The sequence below is a fragment of the Podarcis cretensis genome, assembly GCF_951804945.1.
Source record: "Podarcis cretensis genome assembly, chromosome: 8".
In the NCBI taxonomy this organism is placed as follows: domain Eukaryota; kingdom Metazoa; phylum Chordata; class Lepidosauria; order Squamata; family Lacertidae; genus Podarcis; species Podarcis cretensis.
Window position 1 is genome coordinate 75,162,482 of NC_137177.1, and position 26,472 is coordinate 75,188,953.

Genomic DNA, 26,472 nt, shown 5'->3' on the forward strand with positions numbered 1-26,472 from the left:
TGGTCAGATCAGCTTCCTCCAGCCTGTTGACAGGGCATTGCGATTTCCCTTGCCGCAAGGCCTGCTCCACATCTTACAAGCACAGGCTCATCTGTTTCAAATTAACGCACAAGTTGAACCTAAGGCAGACCTTTTGTAAATCTGGCTACGTGCTGCAGCTCTTTGAAAAACGACTTCATGCCACATACCGTGGATGTGACCTGACCTCTAGACCTGGACGTTGTTATTGCTCACAGATTTGGTCTTGCAGGGCGCGGACTCCCAAGGAGGGTTTGCTCCTTGTATGACTGCCAAGGCCAAAACAGTCTGAAAATAAGCAGACCTCAGACAAAGAGCATGGGAGTCTGCTGATGGCGGCAGTAGTATAAAACATCTGGAGGGCACCAGGTTGGAGGAGGCTGTTCTAAGGTATTAGGCAGGTCTTCCCCAGCCCAACAGGGAGATAACCTTCTGCATGCAAAAGACAATTGGATATGTGAAACTGCCTTATATCAAGTCTCATGGATCCAATTAGCTTCATATTTTAAAGTATCTAATGGCCTGCCACATGGAAAATAGAGCAAGCTTGTATTCTGCTACTCCACACGGCAGGACGCAAACCAATGAATTCAAATTACACAAAAAGAGATTTCTGCATTTCAGTGGATTGGCCAAGATGACCCTCAGGGTCCCTTCTAATGCTACAATTCTATGATTCTGTGAATCGTTAGGAATAACTTTCTGACAGTAAGAGCTGCTTGACAGTCGAATGGACCCCCCCCCCCCAAAGGTGGTAGACTCTCTTTCACTGTTTTAAAAATAGTCATCTGTCAGGGATTCTTCAGCTGTGCTTCCTAAAATTGAACTAAATGACCCTTGGGGTACCTTCCAACTCTAAAATTCTATGATTTACCATCAGACCCTTTTTTTATATGGAGGTGCTAGAAAACAAATGAACCTGGGATCTTCTGCATGCAAAGGGCCTGATTTACTATTGATCTACTGCACCTTCCCAAGAGCACGCAATAAAAATGCAATGTCAGCATTCACTCTGCCACCGAACAGCTTTGCTGATGCTGGGCAGGAGTCATGCAAACCTCCAGGCTCTCCTGGCAAAAATTTCCCCTTCCTGGTTGAGACTGCAATACTCACGGGTACAGCCACTCTTGCTGTCGGTGACAATGCCACGGAAGTTCCAGAAGCCCGGCTCGCAGCGGTCGCACTTTAGGCCCCCCACGCCAGGTTTGCAGGAGCACTGCCCCGTGGCAGGGTCACAACTGCCTCCATAGGAACCGTAGGGGTTACAGTGGCAGGTACCTGCAAAAGACGCGTAGGAGGTCAGATATGTTTAATAATATAAAAGGAGCCCTGCCGGATCAGACCAAAAGCCCAACTAGTTATAAGAACGTCCAGTTTCTCAGTGGCCAGCCGGATGCCTGTGGGAAACCCACAAGCAGGACCCAAGTACAGTGGTACCTTGGGTTAAGAACTTAATTTGTTCTGGAGGTCCATTCTTAACCTGAAACTGTTCTTAACCTGACGCACCACTTTAGCCTCCCGCTGCCACGTGATTTCTGTTCTCACCCTGAAGCAAAGTTCTTAACCCGAGGTACTATTTCTGGGTTAGCGGAGTCTGTAACCTGAAGCGTATGTAACCTGAAGCATATGTAGCCTGAGGTACCACTGTGCAAGACCACTCTCTCCTTCTGAAGCTTCCAGCAACGGGTATTCACAGGCCTTACTGCCTCCAACTGTGGAGGCATGGCATAGCCATTGTGGCTGGTCCAGCATCCTGTTCTCACAGTGGCCAGCTCAAGATGCTTCTGGGAAGCCTCAAGTCAGGATCTGATGTCAAATGGGATCTCAGCACCTGGCATTCAAAGAAACACTACAACATAGCCGTCTCAGCTAGTAGCCACTGCCTTGTATTCTACAAATCTACTTGCTAAGGACAAGTACCCAAAGCAAAACACTTAAGGAGCGCACTCAGATCCCGTCCCCCAAGTTCTGCAGAAGCTGAAGATCAGAAAACAGCAGAAACTCTCTCAAATGACTTGGAAGAGACCCTGCTATTTCCTCGAAACCCTGGCACAAATGAAAGTAGGCTTCGCCTCTCTCCTGAGCCCTTTAGAGGAAGAGAGGGCTTTGTGCAGACCACAAATAACAAATAGCTAGTATATCATGCCAACCTTTGGAAGCCCTCAAACATAGTGATTGAGAAGAAAGAAATGGAGGTGGGAAAGAACAGTGGTAGGTGTGGAAATGTTTTGTATATGTTTGCAAATCAACAAAGGACACAGAAAAGCCGCAGGATTCAGGTTCCTAAGAATCTGAGCTTTCTTTCATATTTTTTAAAAAACGAACCAGTTTCTGTGACCTATCTAAATTATGCAGGATTGTGTGATTGTCTTATTTTATACAGCATCTTACTTTTATTTGCTTTTCATAATTTATAATGGGGGGTTGGAGAGCAATGGAGGTATGCCATTGTGCTTTATTCAGTCTCTTCTCTAGCTGGAAGCTCAGCCAGATGGGTGGGGTAGAATAATAATAATAATAATAATAATAATAATAATAATATAAAAAAAGAAGAAATCTGCCTGATTCTGAGTGAGAACACTGGTCCATCTAGCTCAGGATTGTCTACAATGACTGGCAGGGGAACCCCAGCATTTCAGACAAGGAGTCTTTCCCATCACATACTGCCTGATCCTTCTAGTGGAGGTGCTGGGGATTGAATCTCAGACTTTCTGTATGCAAAGGAGATGCTGTACCATTGAGCTAAGGCAACACTGAGTTGCCTCCCAACACTTTCTTTGCTGCAATAAGCACTGAAAACTGGTGGAGGAGGAACAGGAGGAGGAGAAGGACAAAGAAGCTAATAATAACAATCTGGGATTCTCAGAAAGCTGAATTCTACATCCAACTATCACATTCCATATTTCTCCTGTGAAACTGTTTCTTGAGAAATACTAGCAATTGAAACAAAACAGTACATGGTTTTTAAGGAACTCTACTTTTCAAGCTGTACGATTTTGTAGGGTTTTCCCTCTTCCATCCTTGTTTACTTTCTGCCCCGCTATGTGGAGCTGCTTTCTCGCACAATGTCAAAAAGAGATTGTTCTCAGATTTCATCGGCTTATTGGCATGCAAAACTTCCCAGCCAAGGTCCATCTGCTCCTTGCTGTCTGCATGCAAATTCCCAGCTGTTGGGAATCAAATGTGGATGCACCCACGGTCCAACCCTCTGTCTGTTCCTCTATGGGAGCAGGTACAAGTACATTGGTTCCTGGGCAGATATAGGCAGATAATCCATTCCTCTTGAAGCTGCTCACTCTTGAGGCAGGCCAGAAAGAGATTCTTTGACAAACCAAAGTGGCTTATGTGACGCTGAATGTTTTCCTTCCATTGCAGGAAAACACTAGAGGGGGGGAAATTATTGCAGAAGCTGGCCGCAGGGAATAAATCTGAGTCCTGCAGCACAGTTTTCAGGCCGGTGATTACATCTTGATTTATACCCCCTGCTGTGGACGCAAGGGCATGAGCGAGACACAAGTTAAAGAGAGGTTTGATTCAAGACACAGCAGATAAACTTTAGGAAGGGGGCGCAAATGGAGCTGGCTTGACAAACGGGGAAGTGATGCCTAACGCCATGAGCAATAGGTATGAGTGACTGAAAACTGGGTTGCTCTGAACCTGATGATCATTGCTTTTCCTCTTGTCCTTTCTAGGGCTCTAAGATCTCACAACACAACACCTGGATGTTTTTAAGCTCACCTTCACAGCTGTGGGAATTCCAAGCCTAGAGGACTGTCACTGCCCCTTTCCCCACACTCCATCCCACCTTCCATGAAGGCAGAAGATCTCAAGGTGGGGAAGTCCTATGCTAGTTTCTGCAAACAGGAAAATAGGAAGATGTCTTATACTGAATCAGACTATTGGCCCATCTAGCTCAGTACTGTCTACACTGACTGGCAGTGGCCGTCTAGGGTTTTAAGAAAAGGAATCATTCTCAGCCCTACCTGGAGATGATGGTGTCTGAATGTGGGACTTTCTGCACCCAAAGCAGGTGCTGTACCATAGACCTATGGATGCTCGTATGGTTAGGGACCTGCCTTATGCTGTGTCAGATTTTTGGGCAATCTAGCTCAGTACTGTCTACACTAACTGGCAGCAGCTCTGCAGGGTTTCAGACTGGGTCCTCTCCCAGCCCTACCTGGAGATGCTAAGGATTGAACCTGGGACCTTCTGCACAAGAAGCAGATGCTCTAACCACTAAGCTATGGCCTTTCCGTGTAATATGCAAACCACGGGGACACAGAAGAAATGCACAGGCCTGATGGCATGTAGCACCACATACTGGCCATTACAAGGGCCATCATCACCTAAAAAACCAGTAATAATTAATAAAAATGATGAAATAGAGCAGGGGCAGCCAGCTTGTTGACCTCCAGGTGTTGCTGGAGCTATAGCTCCCATCATACTTGACCTCTGGTTATGCCGACTGGGGCAGATGGAAGTCAGAGTCAAGCAACAAGCAGAGGGCATTGCACTGGCTATCCCTGATCAAGAGCAATGGCTTTCGAACGGTGTCCTGCAGACGCCTGGGATTCTGTGGATGTTCCTCAATTAAGTGATCAATTACAGCAGAAAAGCTTCCTTGAAAAAGAACTCTCACCCTCCTACTGCCAATCATCTCCTAAGCCACATTGCTAATCCTTATTATGTTCTGGGCATGTTCTAGTTCATGCAGGGTGAAAAGTGAGGCTTGACAAGCCTGGCTGGAGTCTGATGTCAACGCAGTCTGCAGCCTGGAACCCTCCCCACAATGCCTCTGCCATACCCTGCACTTTTTGTGGTTATGGTGAAGGCTTCTTAGAGCCAACAAGTTTTTAAATGGCTGCTTCACAGACACCTAGCTTTGCAACTCTCACAGAGACATGCCGTATAAGGTAGGTGTCAGGAGTGTGTGCAGGAGCCGGGCCCTGTGACCAGTAGGGCTTCGCAGGACTGGGGCCTTCCTAAGTTTGTTCTGGAGAGGCAAGGCGCGGCCACACAGGTGAGGCCGCTTGGTAACTCACTGCACCTGGTGGCAAGAGCCGGGAAGGGATATAAGGTCAGCATTTCCCTTCAGCTCTTTGCCACAGCAACACGTTTCCTGCCTTGCTGCATTTGGCTTCTTGCTTCCTGATCCTCAGACCTTGGCTTCCTGACTCCCCGCTTCCTGACCCTCAAACCCCTGGCTTCTGGACTCTTGCTCCTGCTCCCACCCTGCCATCTTGCCCCCAGTCCCGACGTCCTCAGCCAGGACTTCAATCGCCCATAGACCGGACCGTGACAGTAGGTCTGCCTTATTATCCCAATAAAATAAAAAAATTCCTTCCAGTAGCACCTTAAAGACCAACTAAGTTAGTTCTTGGTATGAGCTTTCGTGTGCATGCACACTTCTTCAGATACTATGGCAGACCAACACGGCTACCTATCTGTAACTTATTATCCCAATATTGCACATTAAGGTGGGTGGCATGGTATGGAGCGGTGCAAGATAATGCATTGCTGGAACCCATCTGGTGCATCAGAACATAAGGAGAGCTAGCTGGATCAGGCCAGTGGCCCGCCTGGTCCTCTTCTCGCAATGGCCAACTAGATACCCATTATGGGAGACCTGCAAGCAGGACTTGAGAGCAAGAGTCCTCTCTCCTCCCTTGCAATTCCAAGCGACTGGCATTCAGAAGCATATTGCTTCTGACAGGGGAGGTAGAATGAAGCCATCATGGTTAGCAGCTACTGACAGCCTTGTCCTCCATGAATTTATATAATCTTCTTTTAAAGTCATCCAAGTTTGTGGCCATCACTGCCACTCGTGGCAGCGAATTCCAAAGGGGAAAGGACTTTCTTTGGTCTCTCCTGAAATCTTCCAATGTTCTGCTTCATTCCTTGAGTTCTAGCATTATATGAGAGAGTGGGGAAACCTTTTCTCTCTATTTTATATATATATATTTATAAAATTTTCTGTTTTACAATTTAAAGTACTCATTTTTACATCCTTAAGATATCGATGACTTCCTTCCTTCTCTTTCCATGGTTCATTTTACATATCATAAATCCCTGTATATTTTACAGAAACTATACCATTCAGTATTCCATTATTACATCCATCATAACTTATTTACACTGTTGAATTTATCTTAATGCTGCCAGCGTTTTCAGCTGTACACAGTTATTTCTCATATATTCAATAAACGTTTTCCAATCTTCTCTAAAAGTATGTTCTTCTTGTTCTCTTATTCTATATGTTAAGTCTGCAAGCTGTGTATATTCTGTCAACTTAAGTTGCCACTCTTCTTTGGTTGGGACCTCGCTCGTTTTCCATTTTTGGGCTAACAAAACATGGGCCGCAGTAGTGGCATACATAAATAACCTTTTCTTTCTTTTTTTTGACACCAGGGAATTTCAATCTGAATTATCCCCAACAGAAAGGACTCTGGTTTTGGGGGGGGAAGTACTTTTAAACATTTTCTTCCATTCATTATGGATCATTTCCCAATACTCATTTACTCTTTTACAAGTCCACCACATATGAAAGAACATTCCCTGAACCTCTTTGCATCTCCTGGAGATGCAAACAGGGAAAACCTTTTCTCTATCCACTTTTCCCATGCCATGCAGAATTCTGCACATCTCTTATCCTCATGTCTTCTCATACAGATCTTTGCTCTAAACCAAAAATAGGAGAAGCAGCTCCAAATGTCATAACCTTTCTTTGTAGAGGAGTTGCTCCACCCCGCGGATCATTCTGCTCGCCATTTTCTGAACCTTAATAGCAGAGATGAGGCCCAAATCATGGCCCAGTCTCTTAGTGGCTACATTGCATAAGCAGTCAGTGTGGCACCATGAGAGAAGCCAGCCAGCCCCTCCCCGCTGCCCACCCTTACTGGTGACCTCTGTGACTCCACAGCCCAGGAGCTCCCGAGCGATTAAAGCTGCTTTCAGAACGCTTCCTCTTATTAAATTATATGGCGCATGAAATGATTCTACATCCCCAATCAAGACTGCCTCATCTCGGCACGCTCGCCTACGATGGCCACAGACCAGCCGATGCCCTAATGGATACCCGTGAACCAGCTGGCTGTCAGCCTCAGCTGTTAAAAATGTTGCTAATGCTTTCTCATCTCGTTAGGTTAAAGAGCCGTCTCCGGCTAATTATTTTATAAAATATTAATAAAACCTTCACGGATGTGGCCGGCTGCGGCGAAGAGGAAGGGGGCCCTGCAATTGGGATGCACGCAGTTTAAAACACTGGGCACATTCTGAGGTTATAGGAAAGGGAGGGGGCCAAGGCAATGAATGCACACATCACCCCCTCTAATGGCAAACTCAGACAATGAGCGCCTGCAGGAATGTGCTCAGAATGGGACTACAAATCCAGAGTTCTCCCTCTGTGCCTGCCATCTTCAGGTACAAGAGGCGAGCAGGTTGTGCTCAGCATCATCCCCCGGGACTGGCAGATCTCTGGACTGGACAGGCTTGATGTAAATATCAGGATCTAGTCTCCTGCTTTTGCCTGAGCTCCAAGCAAGATCTTCTGCCTCCTGCAATCAGCTCCTTCTGCATTAGAGGTGCTGCTTTTGAATTATGGTGCTGGAGGAGACTCTTGAGAGTCCCATGGACTGCAAGAAGATCAAACCTATCCATTCTGAAGGAAATCAGCCCTGAGTGCTCACTGAAGGACAGATCCTGAAGCTGAGGCTCCAATACTTTGGCCACCTCATGAGAAGAGAAGACTCCCTGGAAAAGACCCTGATGTTGGGAAAGATGGAGGGCACAAGGAGAAGGGGACGACAGAGGACGAGATGGTTGGACAGTGTTCTCGAAGCTACTAACATGAGTTTGACCAAACTGCGGGAGGCCGTGGAAGACAGGAGTGCCTGGCGTGCTCTGGTCCATGGGGTCACGAAGAGTCGGACACGACTAAACGACTAAACAACAACAACAACTTCAGATCCAGCTCTAGGTATGACTGCCTGTGATCACTCCCTGGCCTTAGAAAGCTATTTCTTCAGCTCGGGGAAGCCCCATGGCATCGGTGTTTAACATCCCCACTGTCACAAGACAAAAGAAGAAAATGAAGTACATATTTAACTCACTGGGGCAGCCTGCAGAGCCAACACCAAGAGCCAAGGTCACATTGTCTGGGCAGCATCCATAAACGGTCTGGCTGCAGTGGAGGAGTGGAGGAGGTAGGATTGTGGTTCCTATGGAGAAAACAAAAAACAAAAATACACAGGTTAGAAATGATAGGAGTTGGGAGTCCAACAACTCATGGAGGGCCATGGGTTTCCCATCCCTGATCTAGGGAGGTGGGCGGGGAGTAAACAAGAGGATGAGATGCCAGCGCAGGACAAAGGGATGTGGGTTGACTGAAAGCTTTGCCAGACCCCCATGAGAGGTTTACCTCGGCAGCCGCCCTGACCCGTCACATAGATATCCTGTCGCTTTTCGCAGCGTGTCTTTTTGAGTTCGCACTCATTAGCGTAGGTCACACCATCAGAGCCACATACCTGCAGGGAAGAGAAACACCCAAGACAGGCTTAGAAATTACCAAGGGCAGAGGGTGTGCCTTGGAAGGAAGCATCACTTTATGCTTAGGCTTGCGCCCACACCTGATCATTTTTTTTAAAAAAAAAAAACATTTTTATTTATAATGTAATCCATACCGCTTGACCATTCCTAGAGAAATACAAGGCACCAAAACGCGCCCAACCCTCCGAACAAAGGTACAACTCAGTACAAATAAACACAGCACATATTACAGGTAGAAGGAAAACAGCTGATCTTCCAATAAAATGGAAGAGGAAAAAAAGTACCGTATTTTTCGTTCTATAGGACGCACCGGACCATAGGATGCACCTTGTTATAGAGGGGGAAAACAAGGGGGGGGAAATTCTCCCCCTCTCTGCTCAGCGCCCCTTCAGCGAAGCAGCAGGAGAAATGGAGCCCCTTCCATTTCTCCTCCTGCTTGGCTGAAGGGGCGCTGCGCAGCTCTCCCTCTCTGCTGAAAGGAACCTGAAGTCTGCGGAGCGCAGTGGGAACTCGCGCTCCGCTCCGAAGGCTTCACATTGCTTTCGCTGAAGCCTGGAGAGTGAGAGGGGTCAGTGCGCTCTCCAAGCTTCAGCGAAAGCAACGCGAAGCCTCCGGGGCGTGGAGGGAGCGCTCCCTCTGCGCTTCGGAGGCTTTGTGTTGCTATCGCTGAAGCTAAGGAGCCTGCATTTGCTCCATAGGACGCACACACATTTCCCCTTCGTTTTTGGAGGGGGAAAAGTACGTCCTATAGAGCGAAAAATACAGTATGTAATCGAACCAACTTGAAAATGTTCTAAGCTGCTGTAAGACCATCACTGTCCGCTGTATTCACATATAAAATAAAAGAAAATCAATCTGCCGCAAATGTGCCCTTTCACACCCCAGCCCTTGTCTCTTGCTACCTTCATCTTCTTCCATGATTCTACCATGTTACCTTTTCACTTGCCTTTTCTACAAACTAAGTAGCCCCAAATGCTGCAATAATACCCTGAGTTGTTTACAAAAACCCTGCCATGGGTGATTAGCTAGGCTTAAGGACAGCATGGGCTCTCAACACCTACTGGATTCCTTGGCACAGCTCCACAGGTATAGTCACACACACAGCGGTCATCTTCCACATCCTCATCCCACGAGCCACCATATTGTCGGCAACTGTCCCGGTCACACTCGTTGGAGTCCCCAGAGCCGGATCCTCCTGACCCACATTCTGCCCAAGGAAAGAAAAGCAGAGTAAAAAAATACAGTTCCCTACATAAATGCTGCCTTAATCAGGACTGTGTTGTCCTCATTTATGTGATCCCACCACACGTGTGTGGAATTTAGCACTCAGTGAACTTATAGTCTTATTCTTATTATATTTAAGCACTGGAGCAATCGCAGCAGATTAATTGCATGTGTTTCCGTTGGTAAATCAATTAACTTAGTGGTTAGGTACTGGCGGCATAGGTTTGAGTCATGCATCATTGTTCTGTAGCTGTTGTTGTGGGTGGAATTGTTTTTAAACGTTTGTATTGTTTTTATATGTGGAATTGTTTTCCCACTGCTTTCCCAAATGGAACTGGTTTCCCCCCCGCTACCTTTCTTATTTTACACTTGTTAATTGTTCTGTTTTGTTGTGCTGTTGAAACCCAGCTTGGGATATTATAGTAATCTAAAAAAATAAAGAAATATGTGGAATTTGGTGCTCAAATTCCAGTGCTCATTTAAAACTATAATCAAGTCTTATAGGTATAATACCACTATTGCTCATTTTATTATTAATTATATTTTAGTACTCAAGCATCCTTAGCCAGTTAATTGAACCTTCAGGGAGGAGGCATCTCTATATAGGTAAGAAAGGAACTGTAGCTCACTGACAGAGATTCCATTCCTGAAACCTTGAAGAGCTGCTGCCAGTCAGTGCAGACAATACTGAGCTAGGTGAACCAATGATCAGACTCACCACAAAGCAGCATCCTATATCTGGACTTGGCTAGAACCTTAGAGGCCTGCTACAGCAAGTAATCTTATTATAAGGTAGCATCTCATGCTCTGCGTAGTTCTTTGCTCCTCCTCATGATCTGCAGAGCAAGTTATGCTGAATTTGCAGGGGAAGAGGCATGCAGGAGGTCCCAAGTTCAATCCCAGCTAAAAGGTACAGGCAGCAGCTAATGGGAAAGAAAGACTTATCTCTGCCTGAGATGCTGGAGAACCACCAACATCCAGGGTATACAATTTTGGAGTAAATGGGTCAATGGGCTGGTACAAGGCAGGCTCAAATGATTAATTGGCCCAGGGATGGGAGTGGTAATATCTCAGTAACAGCTCACCTGTTTTGCATGCAGAAGGGCTCAGTTCGTGGGATGCAAAAAGGTCTCTTTCTGCCTGGAACCCTGGAGAGCTGCTGCCACTCAAGAGTTGCTAAGACTGGTCTAGAATGATCATGGGTAGGCAAACTAAGGCCTGGGGGCCGGATCCGGCCCAATTGCCTTCTAAATCTGGCCCATGAACGGTTCGGGAATCAGTGTGTTTTTACATGAGCAGAATGTGTCCTTTTATTTAAAATGCATCTCTGGGTTATTTGTGGGGCATAGGAATTTGTTCATTTCTCCCCCCCCCCAATATAGTCCAGCCCCCCACAAGGTCTGAGGGACAGTGGACCGGCCCTCTGCTGAAAAAGTTTGCTGACCCCTGGTCTAATTGGACAACAGGTTAGACCTGGGGCAAGGCAGCTTCCTAACCAAACTGAATACCTTTGGAAAATATGGGGCTATGAAATTGTGGTGAAACGTTGGACATTTTTTACCACTTGTGGTAGTCTTGCAAATAAACATTTTGGTTAGAAGTTTTCAATGAAATCAGCAAGATTACTGGTCAAAACGTACAGCCAAACCTGACTAAAGCATTATTATAATCAATCTTTTAGTGTGGTGGAACCTGCACTTTGGGTCTCCCTGTCTAATGGCATCAGGCAGTGTCTTCACTGCACTATTTTCAGTGCCCGCTAAGAACACTTTTTTTTTAGATAACCCTGCCCAATTATCAGTGTTTACTTTATCTTTGGTTTTAATTTTCTGAATGTTTTATTAAAATTTTTACTAATAATATTATTGTTTTATGCTTTTTGCAAACTGCTTTGAGGGGTTTTTTAAATAAAAAAATAAACTCATATATAAATTTCATGGAATAATTAATAAAATAATAAATAATTATTATTAATGAGCTTTGAAGGTTCAGTGAAGAATACACACTTAAAGGATTTAATAATTATGCTAACAGCAGCTGCTGCTAGACTAGTAACTGCAAAACACTGGAAGACTTCTCATCTTAATCTCCTAGGATTCCGATATCAAGAACAATGGCAAATTGTTTTAATGGAAAATCTCACCTACCAGGTCAGTGCACAAAGGTATGTATTGATGACAGATAAATGGCATATGGTTTGCTACAAATTTATTGAATGTGTGTCATTGTCAAAAGGCACATATTACCCACCCTCCCCGTACATAGGGCTCTATAGAAAACAGTACTTTAGATCAGTGTTTCCCAACCTTGGGCCTCCAGCTGTTTTTTGAACTACAATTCCCATCATCCCTGACCACTGGTCTTGCTAGCTAGGGATGATGGGAGTTGTAGTCCAAAAACAGCTAGAGGCCCAAGGTTGGGAAACACTGCTTTAGATGAACAGAATTGTCCCAATAAATACTGCTTCGAACATCAACGAGACTGATACATTGCAAACTCTGTGTAATTGGCCATTTGTTTTCTCAACATTGTTATCCTATTTAAACTCAATAAAAATACATTTAAAAATCATAAAATTGACTTGCATTCAAACATTAGCCTGGTAGCCATACGTGACAAGGAATTGCATGCAGTAGGCTACTGGAGAAGTGAGCTAGTCAAGCATCCAAGTGAGCTAGTCAAGGAGAAAAGCACATTGCCCCCCCTCCTCCACAGCCAGCATAGAAAGACATGGGGCTTTTTCAGGGGGAACGCACAGGAACTCAGTTCCGGCACCTTCAGGTGGGTGCCACTGCTATTCTAAGGGAAAGAGGGAAAAATAGCACTGGAAATACAGGAGGTTACAGCAGGAAGGGTGAAGCTTTTCACTTGCCATCTGCCAAGTTAGTCAAACTACTTTTAACTTTTGCGGACTATAACTCCCACCCACTCCTTTATCCTAGGCCAGGTATCCCCAAACTCGGTCCTCCAGATATTTTGGGACTACAATTCCCATCATCCCTGACCACTGGTCCTGTTAGCTAGGGATTGTGGGAGTTGTAGTCCCAAAACAGCTGGGGGTGCCTGTTCTAGGCCATGCTGGCTGGAGCAGATGGGAGTTTGGAGTCACAACACCTGGAGGGAATTTGGGTTTAATTACTAGGCTAGGCCATCATCCATGTATGATTTGGTTGCTCTGCCACGATTCCTTATATCCTTCTGCAGACTTTCTGGCTATGGATTTGGAATCCACGCTCAACCATTCTCATTGACACTGGTTGCAGAATTTAACTTTTACATTTCCCTAGGCACAGAGAAATGGACGAATTGCTTTGTTTATTAACTGCAACCACATCCCCACACCGAGCTATTTCAGTATCAAATTCCAAACTTGCACGGCGTGAGGGAGCATCTCCCTAATAAGAGGTCACACAGAGCTGAGTTCCAACTGGTTTCCTCAGCCTTACCTGCATTACTCTTTTTTTTTTTTTAAATAATATTTATTAAAGATTTTCAAATATAACAGAAAAAGAAAAACATCCAAATTTAAAACCTAATTTTCCTTGGCATCTTTCCAGGACTTCCCCTCCCCTCCCCCTCTTGTATTCCAATTCTTTCAAATAGATTCAACAAATTCTTACCCCAAATTTTAAAATTATTTATCATTGACCCAATTTAAAAAATATTTTCCCATCCCCTAAAATCGACCTGTTCCCTTCCACGAGTTCCCCTCTTTAATATGCAATACAGATTGAAATAAACAGAAAAATAGAAAAAAGAATAAAATGTAATTTAACACCCTTTGGATTCCAAATTTCCCTCCCCCCTTTCCCGGTTGCGTTCCCAATGTCCGTCAATATCTACTGTCATCCTGGAGCTCCCACATCTAAACCACAGTCCTTCACCAGTCCGCTTTGCCGTCTTTTTATTAATCTTTGCCGTCTTTTGGTCATCTTTGATTTCACATGTCCAATCTTGGAAGGAGTCTATCTTCCAACTTTGTCCAGTTCTTATTATTCTTGTTGTTCTTGTTCTCTCTCCTCCTCTTTTTTTTTTTTTCCTGCTCTCCTGCACAAATGTTCTAATTCCAAAAAACTTCTAATTCCTCTGCAGAGGCTTTGTTATTCAGGAACAAAAAATTACGTCAAGTCCCTTCCATTCTTCAATAGATAAATCTATTGTCTCCTTTAGTGTGTAGACCTCTGTAGACAAAATAGTGTTCCATTTCTGCAGTTTCCCAGGAGATAAAAAGTCCTATTCAAATTCGATGCCAACAATACTTGTAGTGTCCCACAGCTCCTCTAGAGGGATTATAGTAACTCAGTTTCCTTCCCGATCACACCCAACAGTCAAAGTAACTTATTATTCCTTGTTTTAAACAATTTATATCCAATTTGTAACAAATGTGACCAGCAAAGTCCTCGTAACAAAGTTCTCTTTTTGTTCTTCCGCTTTGACAGCTCCTTTGACAGCTGTCAAAACCTCTATTTCTCCTCTCCCGGTGCTCTTATGGATCGCTCCCGGGGTTTCCAGGGGGGGTTGCCTTTTAATTCACATTCCACTTTTCTCCTCCAGCCCAGTCTTATAATTTCCCATCGCGAAGTTAATAATTTTATCAAAAAAAGGTTGCACTCGATCTTAGTTGTCAAATCCTTTGCTTTAGCTCCTCTACAACAGGGGGGAGGCTGACTTCCTTTTTGCACCTCCCCCGCTCGCTCCGAATTTAAAAAGAATTTTTCCCCTTTTTTAATCCAAGTTCCAATTACTCACGGGTTATTCTTTTAAAGTCCAAATTTTCAATGGAAGAAGTCAGCGCTCTCCGTCGAATGGCATGCGGCTTCGCTCGGCAGGAGAAGCGGAGGACTCACAGCACCACACCCCCCCCCCGTCACCCGCTCCACAGCCTTTAAAAAAGGCTCCTTCGCGGGTCGGGGGGGACGCAAACGGTGCCCGCCGAGTCACCATGCCCATGGGTTTCAGCGCCCATGGTTTTTGAGGGTCCCCGCGTCGCCGGCGCGGTAGAACCCAGCCCCTGCTGAGCAGGCTCCCTCCGGAGCTCGGAGGGAGTCCGCCATTCGGCGGTGGCGCCAACCCGGAAGTCCTACCTGCATTACTCTTAATTTGCGCCAAATGAAATGCTATTTATTTATTTAAAATTTTTTCAAAGTGCCCCCTCTTCATACTTTTCCCCCTCTTCCTTTTTTTTCCTTTTTATTGAGCGATCAAAGGCAGGAAGTTGGCGTTAACACAGAGAATTATTCAAGTGCTTCTCCCAGAGGGACAGCAACTTGGAATTCCATGAGGAGGACTCTTTGATTAAATGCCATCTTCTGCTGCCTGGTCCCTTCCTCAGCCTTTGCCCAACTCTTGGTGAAGTCCCGCCCCGGCTAAATCGCATGCGCAGCATGGTAGAGACGGCTTTGGAACAAGAGGCAAGACTCCCAGAAAGAGCAGATTCTCTTCACTGGCATGGAGAGACACAAAGGCAAGGACTTATCTCTGGGATGGAGAGATGCTGAAACCAACGTCATGGACTTGGGCCCCACCTGCACCTTAAAGCAGCTTTAAACAGTTGTAGCTTCCCCCAAAGAATTCTGGAAACTGTAGTTTGTTAAGGAATGCTGAGAGTTGTTAAGAGACCCCTTTCCCCGCTCCCAGAGCTACAATTCCCAGAGTGGTTTGACAATCAACCTCTCTTTCCAGGAAACTGTAGGGTCCAGTTTGCCTGGATTCAAACATTTCTAGCAATGACATTTTTGGATCTGCAAGGTCTGGCACAGGGGTCAGCAAACTTTTTTAGCAGGGGGCCGGTCCACTGTCCCCCAGACCTTGGGGGGACGGACTATATTTTTTGGGGGGGAAATGAACGAATTCCTATGCCCCACAAAATAACCCAGAGATGCATTTTAAATAAAAGCACACATTCTACTCATGTAAAAACACCAGGCAGGCCCCACAAATAACCCAGAGATGCATTTTAAATAAAAGCACACATTCTACTCATGTAAAAACACCAGGCAGGCCCCACAAATAACCCAGAGATGCATTTTAAATAAAAGCACACATTCTACTCATGTAAAAACACGCCGATTCCCAGACTGTCCGTGGGCCAGATTTAGAAGGCGATTGGGCCGGATCCGGCCCCCGGGCCTTAGTTTGCCTACCCACGGACTCTGGCATCTCAAATCTCAGATTTATTTCTTTATTCGCTGGGCTTCCCCATTAACACCCAGCACTCATAGAGATACACTCGTTCTGTCAATGGGTGGGGAAAACTTTTTCAGCCCAAGGATGACATTTCCTTCTAGGCAACTTTCAGGGCAATAAACCAGTGGTGTGTGTGTGTGTGTGTGTGGCCAGAAGCAAAAGTGAGTGTGGAGCGGATTGATAACTATAGGTTGAATCCGGTGCTAGTCCTACTCAGAGTAGGCCCATGGGAATTAATGAGCCTTAGTGAGGCGTATCTATTATTATACTCCGCGTAGGGCTAACACTGAATACAACTAAGCAGGAGCAACTATAAGAAATTATTTATTTAATTTAAATAAAATGATATTCAATTTTACCTCTGTATAGGCTTGTTTCCACACACCCACATGCCCTTCTCCAGCCTCCATCCAGGCAAATAAGAAGCATTGTCAGAGTTGTAGGACACATTCTAGCAGGCAAAAGCGTTCAAGGAGGGAGTGTGTGTTTAGGGAAGCTTTTAATGTTTAACAGATCACTGTATTTTAATGCTTTGTTGGAAGCCGCCAAGGGTGGCTGGGGAGACCCAGCCAGATGGGTGGGGTATAAATAAATTATTATTGTTGTTATTATTATTATTATTATTATTATTATTATTATTATTCTGAGGGCAAGACAGAGAGCCATGGAGTGGGAACATATATGGTATAGGGGTCTGAGGTTCCTTATCCCTGCCTTCTGCTCTCAAAGTCTCTCCTTTCTCCTTCCTTCACATGCTTTAAAGAGACAGGCTTGAGCTCTTGGCAGTGCCATTCTGGAGCCGAGGCTTGGCCAAATAAGGGCCATGCCTTGTCCTCTTTTCGTCCTAACTTCCTCCCACGGTGATAGGAAAGTGAGAGAGGAACGGGAAAGAGAAGGGGAGAGAACAGCAGCTGGGTGCTTTCTCCACCCACCTCCCTCCACTCTTTGAAGTGTGAAATTAAAGCACTGATAAACCTCTTTGCCGAGGCCTATTACGTGCTGTCACCTTTCATTATTGGCAGATAAAAAGACAATGAGAAGGAGGGTTATGGGAGGGAAAGGGGGGGGCGGGTGGAAGAGCAGCTTGTGACAGAACCGGGAGGCAGGGAAGCTTAATGAACAGAGAAGCAAAGCAGCTTCCACACGCGCACAGAGTGCACACGCGAGCACACGAACCCCAAACTCAGAGGTGTGCAAGGGGTTGCTAGGCAACAGGAGGAGAGCACACCTGACCTACAATAGGGCTCAGGTGCAACGAAGGAGGAAGTGAGGGGGTGGACACAAAGGGAGGGTCAGAACCTCGTCCACAGGCCACACTGTCTGTGCGTAAGAATAAACAGGCAGAAACCTGACGCCAAAAAATATAGATGCCAAGTTTCTAAAAACAGATGGGGGAACATTTTGAATACCTCAGGGACACCTTTGCTGCTGACCGTAAAGCCATCGTTTTTTCAGCAAAAGACTTTCAAAGAGAGGCCACAGAAGGAAGCCAGGGACCTGGAATCTATCAGAAAGATTCATTCTATTCACACAGGGCTCGGTCTTTTGCTACAAATGCTAAACTGGCAAGGCAAAATTTGGAGTTTATGATCAGTAAGTTTTGTTGTGGGGTGAGGGGACATGTAACAGCCTGCATGGGACAGTATCAATATTTGACCAAGATGACTTGTCTCAGGAATTTAGTAAGGATTTAGTTTCATTTATTCATTCATTCAGCAGATCAAAAGAGAATAATTTTGAATTTCAAGGTCAAATTTAGATTCCAAAGCTCAAGTTTTGAAAATTCAGTAATTTTTCTGAATTTTTGTTTCAGTATTAAACAAGTTCTGAGGCTACGCTTTACAGAAATGAAAGGAAAATGGATCTACTGGAAAATGTTTTGCTTTGAGGTGGGGAACCTCTGGCTTGTGGGTCAAATGAGGCCTGGAACGCATCTCAATTTGGTCCATGATGTCATTTCTCCCAAACCATGCCCACCTGCCCCACACCTGATGATATATGTGATGTCAGGTGCCGAGCAGGAAAGGATGTGCTTACAAAGGAAGATGAAGGAGCTTAAAGTGAGCTCCTGGTTGTTCCTTTGCAAAAAGCACTTGCTGTCAGTGCCAATCAGCTCATCGGCACTGATAGCAAGCCTACTGGGATCAGCTGCATAAAGCTGCCCCTGTAAAGGGACTTCAAAGGAGCCTACTACCACCACTGATCAGCAATAAGCCCCATTGAATTTGGAGAGATGGGTGGGCCCTGATCACATGTCAAAGCTGGTCCATGGGTGAAGGATCTGCCATGCCAGCCAGATCCAGTTCTCCGCTCCTGCTTACCATCCTGCTGCTGGGAGGAGGGAGAGAAGACTTACCATCCTCGCAAGGGCCCGTCCTTGATATCTCAATGTCCTTTTTCTGCTGACAAGCCGCCACCCGCAGCTCGCACGCATTGTTGTAGGTGACACCATTGCTTCCGCACACTCGGGCCAAAGGTTGCTTCTCGCAGCGTGGGCAGATGCACTGCCCACCCACACATATGGCCCCAAAGGAGCACGTCGTAGTCCCACAGGTTTCTAGAGGTGGGAAAAGCCGGGTGGGGTGGGGGGAGAGGAGGAAGAAAAGCAGCTGCATTAGATACTAAGAGAATCATTAGCCCGTGGGGCAAACATGGGAATACAGGAAGCTAGCTGAGTTACACTGTGTCAGACCATTGGCCCATCTAGATTAGTATTGTTTCCACTGATGGGCAATATCTCCCCAAAGTCAGGGGTCCGTTGCAGCCTTGAACATAACATAACATAACATGGAGATGGCAGGTTTTGAACCCAAACCTTCTGCAGACGAATGCGAAACAGATGCTCTACCACTAAGCTTTGTGCTTTGAACTAGTGGGGAAGTAGAAAAAGGATTCTCTTTGGCCCAGCAGCTTAGAGGTTAAATCCACTGCCATCTATGGCATCCTTAGAGCTTGTTTAGGTACATCCAACAGTCTTATCACCACATGCTCAGAAAGTATAAAAGGGGTACCTGAAAGGCGAACATTAATCTGGGAGAGTTGCACCACTTCCTACTTGGTGGGTGCTGGCCGCCTCTGCCCCAGGCCTGGCTTCAGCACTGGGTAACTGCTGTAGTTCAAATGCCCACTGCTGATGCTCGTCCTGGGCTTAAAAACATGGGAACATGGGTAGCTGCTTTATACAAAGTCAGACCACTAGTCCATCTAGCCTGGTATTGTCTACATTGACTGGCAACAACTTCCCAGGTTTCCAGACAGGGGACGTTCCCAGCCCTGTCTGAGAGATGCCAGGGATTGAATCAGAGACCTTTTGCTTCCCTTGCAAAAAAAAACCAAACAACAAGCAACAACATTGTTCTGGCATGCTGATGATGCTAGGGAGGACCGCCCCCCCCCAGGCTGTTTGCAAAAGGCAATTAAAACCATAAAGCAACTTTTAAAAAACATAAACAATCCAATTACACGTAGAGATCCCCTTATAAATCTCTTAACTATCTCTGAAGAAATCTTTGCCTTGAGTTTTTTTCCAGCCTGCAAACTCTGCGAGGCAAAAGTCCTTGAGAAATCAAGCTGCTTGTTATCTCGTGCTGACGAGGTGGATATTCAAGTACCCAATCACCCGGCGGCGGCGCTGAGAGTTCGCCGTTCGCTTTATCTGGGAAACCCAAATGAGGTTCCTCTGTTCCTGAGGACTCACAAACCCAGTGCTGCCCCTTAAGGAACTGGTTTAGAGCAGTGTCATGTTCTCACTGGCGGGATCTCAGTGGCTCTTGCCACTTTAGGGGAAGGGACACAGATCGGTGGCAGAGCATCTGCTTTGCATGCAGAAGGTCTCAGGTTCAATCCCCAGCATCTCCACATAGGGCTGGAGATGTCCTTTGCCCCAAACTCTGGAGGACAATTGCCAGTTAGCATGGACGATACTGATTATCATTATTATTATTATTATTTGTTGCTGTTATAACACTATTTTTAATTTTATTATTCATTTGTATACTGCTTCAATGACAAAGGGACTTTTACAGTCTTATTCAGTATAAGGGCAGCTTCCTAGGTTCCTAGAATGCAAGAGTAGGCTGATTGAATGGAAAACTCCTCCATACCAAAAATAACCCCCCAAAATATACATCCGCACATAGAAAAGTAGCACTGCAGGGAGAAGGCTGTGTGCAAACCATTTTCCTTGACACACTTGCTTTCGGTGCGTTTTAATTTCCAGTGGCTTTTGTGAAGGCAGGAGTGTTCCATTACGTGAGACCATGCCTGCAGTCTTAAGTGCTGCGACCCAGGGGTAGGCTGATCACCTCAATGAGAACTAGAGCAAAGAGAGGCAGGGACTCACTGCAGTTGCCTTGTGCCGCCACCTCGATGTTGGTCTGCTGGGTGCAGGCCCGCACGTGGAGTTCGCACTCGTTTCCGTAGGTGTTTCCGTCCGTGCCGCAGACCGGCTGAGCAGAGGGGACGCACTCAGTGGGGCAAATGCACCTCCCAGTCTCTGCCTCGCAGATGGCGCCAAACTGACATTTCCCACAATGGTCTAAAAATAAAGGAGAGGGAACTCACTGGTTAAGGAAGGAAGCGTGATGGTCATCCAAACTGTACAGGTCAGTCTCAGGTTATGTGAGGGAATGTCCTATGAAACTCCTACGTAGAAGGCACTGCAAATTGCCCATATGACTGACTGGTAGAAGATCCCCCAGGATCTTTCTCATCACCTGCTAACTGAGATCTTTTTAAACTGGGGTGCCAGGGAATGAACCTGGGACCTTCTCAGGTGCTCTACCTGAGTTGTGGTCCCTTCAGCTTAGTGTCTCAACAATAAAACCAGCAGAGGGCAGTTCAGTACCCACAAGAGGCAGAACCCCCTTCTTCAACAGCCTCCGTCAAAGCCTCCAGCTGACCCTGAGCACTGTCTTGGCTGGGGATGGGATATGGTAATGGGAGAGCCAGGCAAGCGTCTCTTTTTCTTCTCCGTCTTAATGAAGTGTCAGGGCGGTCGTAAAATCCTGCTACAATCTCCCACCCCCACCCCTACCCCCCTCTTCAGCTCAGTTCAGTGCAGCCGGCACAGAGGGAGGCTGACCCCCAAGGAAGGGGAAGAGAGGGGCGCTCAGAGACAGAGGGGTGACAACCAGCCATTAAATCTGTCAAAGCCAAGAGCCAGAGCCACAAAATGTCATGCGAGTGCCGTGTGCTGTTGTAAGCTTCTAAACAGGGGAGGCAGGAGGGAGTGCCAGGTCGGGCACACTTATAAAGCTGTATTAAGCCACAAGCTCGTATCAAGAAGAAAGCACAACTGCAAATCAGCAGCTGTGGAAGGGACCTTCCAGATCTGCAATTTGCTGGTACTCACGGGGTCCTCTCTCATGTGGTTCTGTCATTAAAGCAGGTCCCTGCAATCTGTCTGGCCCACCGTGCAAATCTTCACACACACACACACACACACTGCTAACTTGATTGGGAGCTGCAAAAGTGACCAAGGGGGTGGGGGCAGGGTTGTCAAGGCCATGGCAAATGCCTATGGGTCATGAATAAAAATGCCTTATTTCCTACTGGGAAAACACAAGTCTTGGATTTTTGATGCTTACTTCAAAGACAAATATCAGTTTGGGTTGGGTTGGCTTAGATTAAAGGGAGCCGTGTTAGTTTGTGGAGGAGGGAGAGCTTGGCTTGATTTGAGCCTCACCCAACACTAGCCATGGGATAGCTCAGTCGATAGAGCATGAGACTCTTAATCTCAGGGTCATGGGTCCAAGGGTCTTGGACTAGATGACCCTGGTGGTCCCTTCTAACTCTACAATCCTCTGATTCTTAGATGGCTGGTGTTCACTGGGACTGATGGGGCAGGAGACAGGCAGCCCAAACAGTGGTTGAAGCCAGAGTCAATGCCAATGATAGGTGGAATCAACTAATTCTCGGTTTGTCCCCATCCTTTTCCTCCCTGCTGAGTTCTACAAGGGCAACACTGAGACTAAGGTGTATATAAGCCATTCATCTGAGACATGGGGTACCACTAACTGTGATTCCCACAACTACCACAGTGATCAGGCAGGGTTATAAGGGATTAGGTGGTCCTTGAGGTATCCTGGACCCAAACTGTTAAGGGCCTTGTAAATGAATCCAGGAACCTTGAAGCTGTCCAGGTAGCATATGGGCCGCCAATGCATGCTTTTGAGTATGGGAGTTATGTGCTGGCAATGGTCTGTCCCCATCAACCATCTAGCCCCAGAATTTTGCACTAGCTGGAGTCTCCAGACCCTGCCCAAGGGTAGCCCCACATAGATTGCACTGCAATAATCAAATCTTGAGGTTACCAATGCATTAATCACAATGGCCAGACTCATTAGCAGGGCTTCAAGCATACCCTGGTTATATTGATGATTGGTGCTGTGAATGCAATATGTAGAACAGAGAGATGCCCTACTCCCCCCCCCAAACCATCATGGACACGAACTGGCAAGCTATGGTTTGTCTGCCATGCATTCCGAGGCAGGTGCCTTCTCTTCACGTTGTCGGGGCTGAGCCATAAGTCACTGGTAAGCCTAGTGAGAGCCAGAAGTTTGCTTCAGGAACCAGGCCATGTGTTACTGTCATGGGTCAAGAGTGTCACCACCCCGGTGAAAAGTTATAGTCTGAATGGGAAGCCCTTCATAGTCCTTCCTGCTGAGATGTCAGGAGCCACACTGAGGCTAAAACCAGGAACCTTGAACTCTCTGTGAAATTGCCCCTTGGGGCGAGTCACTCAAACCACAGCTTGGAGCCTCCTTTGGGCAGGAGAAGTAGGTGGAAGTTTCCTGTTTGTGGAGGAATGCCTTCCCCCTGCCCCGTTGAGGTTTGTCTCCCTCCCACATTATTAACCATCAGGAGGAATATCTGAAAGCATCCCTGAAATACTCCATTCTGGAAAACCTTTACATTATTAGGATATGTGATGGCTTTAAAGTGTGTTTAGATGCTCTTACAAGTGTTGAAATGTTTTTACACATTCTTGTTTCATTTCTTCTATTTTTAATTGTGCTGTTTTACTGCTTTGCTGCTTGACACCCTCAGCTCCTTTAGAGAGGAAGGACAGGATAGAAATTTAATAAGTAAAGTAATTATCAGGCTGTACTTCACCGTAAATTGCCTAACCCTGTATGTCCCAAGTCAGTCGCCAAAATCATCTGGAGAAGTGCCCCCCCCCCCACATAGACAAGAAACACAACTCCTGTCAACAAGGAGCTGTGTCTTCAATGCCATGGGCCCAACACTGTGGAACTCCCTCCCACTAGATGTCAAGATAGTGGAAGCTTCAGTGCCTGGCTGAAATCATTTTATTTCAGAAGGTCTCTGCATCATGAAAGCTTCTCTGGTGTTTTAACACCCACCCACCCCCAATTTCTGGGATCAAAATTTTAAAGACTTCTAAATTTTGAGGTTTAATTTATGTGTCGAATTTTGTACATGGTAGATTTTTATCACTGCAAACCTCTTTAAGGCCTAGATGGTGAAAAGTGGGATATAAATTCTCAAAATAAATAAATGATGAAAATAATGGTTAGGTGCAGAATGCTGAACTAGACAAGGCTATTGCCTTGATCCAGCAAAGCTAATTTTATCCACTATAGCACCCCTTCCCACACCCCTCCTCCTCCTCCTCCTCTGCATCGAGAGGCATTCACAGACTGCCATTCAAGAGCATCAGTCGGAAAGTGCTTTCGGGACGGAGTGCAGCCAAAGGAGAGTAGTCCACGCCGGGCCCATTAAATCCATGGCGGAGGGTGATGAACACTTTGTGTCTCTCTAAACAGGCTCTACAACCCTGCGGGCTTCTTTCTCTCATTTTAATAGCTTCGCCTTCCTGGGAGCGGATGTATTTACAACATGACACCAATAATTCACGGCTCCTGCCATCTCCTTCTCCCCATCTCCTCGAGCCAATGTGCGTTCACAGCATGGGGCGGACTGGGAAGGGGGAAAGAAGGGTTTGGGAAGGGTAGTTCGTCTTCATAATTCATTCGCCAAACCGTACTTCTTTTTAGTGCCCAGAGAAAGAAGAAGAAGGGGAGGGCGGGAGGAGGAATGGATTGCCTGGTTGTTTCTTTGTGAGGTCTCTAACTGGAGCTCCGCTCAGTGGTTTTGCTATTTGGGTTTGGATGGTTGGAGCCTTTATACCTGTTGGCACCTGTCTGACTCGAGAGACAATGGAGTACACTTCCGGGGGTGAAGTCAAACCTCTGTGTTAGCAGCACTGAAGTGATCACCCCAGGGTACAAGTCTGGGCAGAGTATATGGAGATCCTGAGCTGTCCAGATGATACGATCTCCCTTTCAGCCTAACGGATGAGGTCCGAAGGAAAGCAGAGTAATATGTTTGGCACCAGCTTGGCTGCAGGAGTTGGCAGAAGGAGACATAGAAGGCACCATGAAACTGTCTTAGGGACTCCAGATTAGTGTGGGGCTTGTTCCTGAGCCTTTTCTCCTTCTGAAGATATCCCACAAGGCAGCAGGGTCTTTATAGAGAAACTAAATTCCTCGCAGTGCCTTGGCTTTAGGCAGCTTCTGATGTTCCGAAGTCGGCCCAGATTCATCATTGCCAGAGCAACACTGATGCAAAGCTGAGATGGTGACATGCACAGCTCCTGCGCACTTCCACGAGGGCTCATGTGGGACACACCCCCAGCGCACCGTGCCCAGCATGTTAACCTGCGCTCTGTGTGTCGCCTGCCAATTTAATTACAGCTTCAAATTGGCAATGTGCTGTCGGCTGCTGCGCATCACCGTACAAGGGCACAACTCAAATGGATGCTCTGGCATGAGGACTACTCCCCCGCCTTCCGCAAATCTCCCTGCCGCACAGATAGTTCACGCTTGGGAAACGGCCTGCTTCCACCGCTCATAATCACATGCCATTGCTAGGGCATCAGTGGGAAGCAAATAACATTTCTGAGGGATACAAATTCACCTGCACATCCAGCTCGCCTGCTAAGTAACCATAGCCGCTTTGACTAGCAGCCAAAAAGCAAGCCATTCTATAACCGCCGCTCAAAGCAGCAGGGCTTTGTTCTGCCTCCCTGTCCACCCCACCGCTTTCTGCTCTTCTAGGATTTAATGCAGTTTGGTTACTGAATGCAAGAGGACACCGGCACAAACGGTTAAGCCAAGGAGTGTCTTTCTGCCAAGGTAAGAGTTTTGAGACACGAAGGCTCCCCTTCTGATGCTTCCCCCAGCAAACGAGCTCAGCATATCGCTTTTGGAAGGTTTTTCATGTTGGAATGTAACCAAGGCAGATCATTGGTACTGCCTACTCAGATCTCCAAAGGCAGTTATCTTTCCTGGTTCTACCTGGAGATGCCACTAGGGGTTGAACCTGGCGCCTTCTACTGTACCCCCAGCACTTTTTTTGCTCTTCAGGGGGTACTCAAGGATACAGAGTACCGGTACCTTTTTTGTTTAAAAGTGTGGCACTTACTGTAACAACTTCATGGTGAGTATTTTTCTATTAAAAAAGCACTGTCTGCCACTGAGCTACAGCCCTTCCCTTAAGGCAAAGGAATCTGCCGTACACCAAGTCAAACCATTAGCCTATCTAACTCGGTACTGGCTACGACAACTGGCAGCAGCTCTCTGGAGTTTCAGAGAGGGAGTTTTTCCCAGCCTGACCTGGAGGATCAAGCTCTCCCCCCACTGAGTTATAGCCCTTCCCTATATTGCATGGTTAGTTCAGTCACACATGGTACGCATTATATTGAGGAGGGAGAAACCTCTCAAGGCTCTTTTTCTCAAGGGTGGAAGGACCTAAGGGAGAAATGGACAATGAATGAGGAGCATGGCAATAGGTGGGATTCCACCCTGTCAAATCAGTCTCTTTGGGCTCTTGTGGCAGTTTACTACTACTACTAATTTTAACCACAACTTTAAAAATACAACAAAATCATAGTAAGTACAAACAGTCAAGTAAAACCTCAAGCGATTTAAAAACAGAGCAGCAGAAGGCAGCATCATTACCTATACTTTTTCAACCTGATGTGCCAAGGACCCTGAAGGTACATCGTCCTGGATCAGGATGTATCCTCACCCAGCTTTTATAACAGGGATGGGGGAAACCTGTTTTGCTCTTGATGCTCATGGAAGACTCCCATCAGCTCCCAGTGCCAGCACTGTCTCTGTTGTCTTTTTGATTGACTACCGACTGAGGAACGGCTAAGGGATATGAGGAACGGCTAAGGGAGCTGGGCATGTTTAGCCTGGAGAAGAGGAGGTTAAGGGGTGATATGATAGCCATGTTCAAATATATAAAAGGATGTCACATAGAGGAGGGAGAAAGGTTGTTTTCTGCTGCTCCAGAGAAGCGGACACGGAGCAATGGATCCAAACTACAAGAAAGAAGATTCCACCTAAACATTAGGAAGAACTTCCTGACAGTAAGAGCTGTTCGACAGTGGAATTTGCTGCCAAGGAGTGTGGTGGAGTCTCCTTCTTTGGAGGTCTTTAAGCAGAGGCTTGACAACCATATGTCAGG

At 46.3% G+C, this 26,472-nt stretch overlaps 1 protein-coding gene across 5 annotated transcripts in view; it reads right to left on the minus strand.

Annotated features, from left to right (window-relative positions):
* The window catches only part of AGRN (agrin), a 244,704-nt gene that overhangs the window by 49,603 nt on the left and 168,629 nt on the right, over window positions 1–26,472 (minus strand). For all 5 annotated transcript variants that reach the window (XM_079986657.1, XM_079986656.1, XM_079986658.1 and 2 more), the window contains 6 exons: window positions 20,315–20,509; window positions 18,329–18,529; window positions 9,624–9,769; window positions 8,435–8,540; window positions 8,127–8,234; window positions 1,132–1,296 (listed from right to left, as the gene is read on the minus strand). In XM_079986657.1, the coding sequence (XP_079842783.1) occupies window positions 1,132–1,296; window positions 8,127–8,234; window positions 8,435–8,540; window positions 9,624–9,769; window positions 18,329–18,529; window positions 20,315–20,509 (921 nt within the window). The remainder of the gene's footprint in view (window positions 1–1,131; window positions 1,297–8,126; window positions 8,235–8,434; window positions 8,541–9,623; window positions 9,770–18,328; window positions 18,530–20,314; window positions 20,510–26,472) is intronic.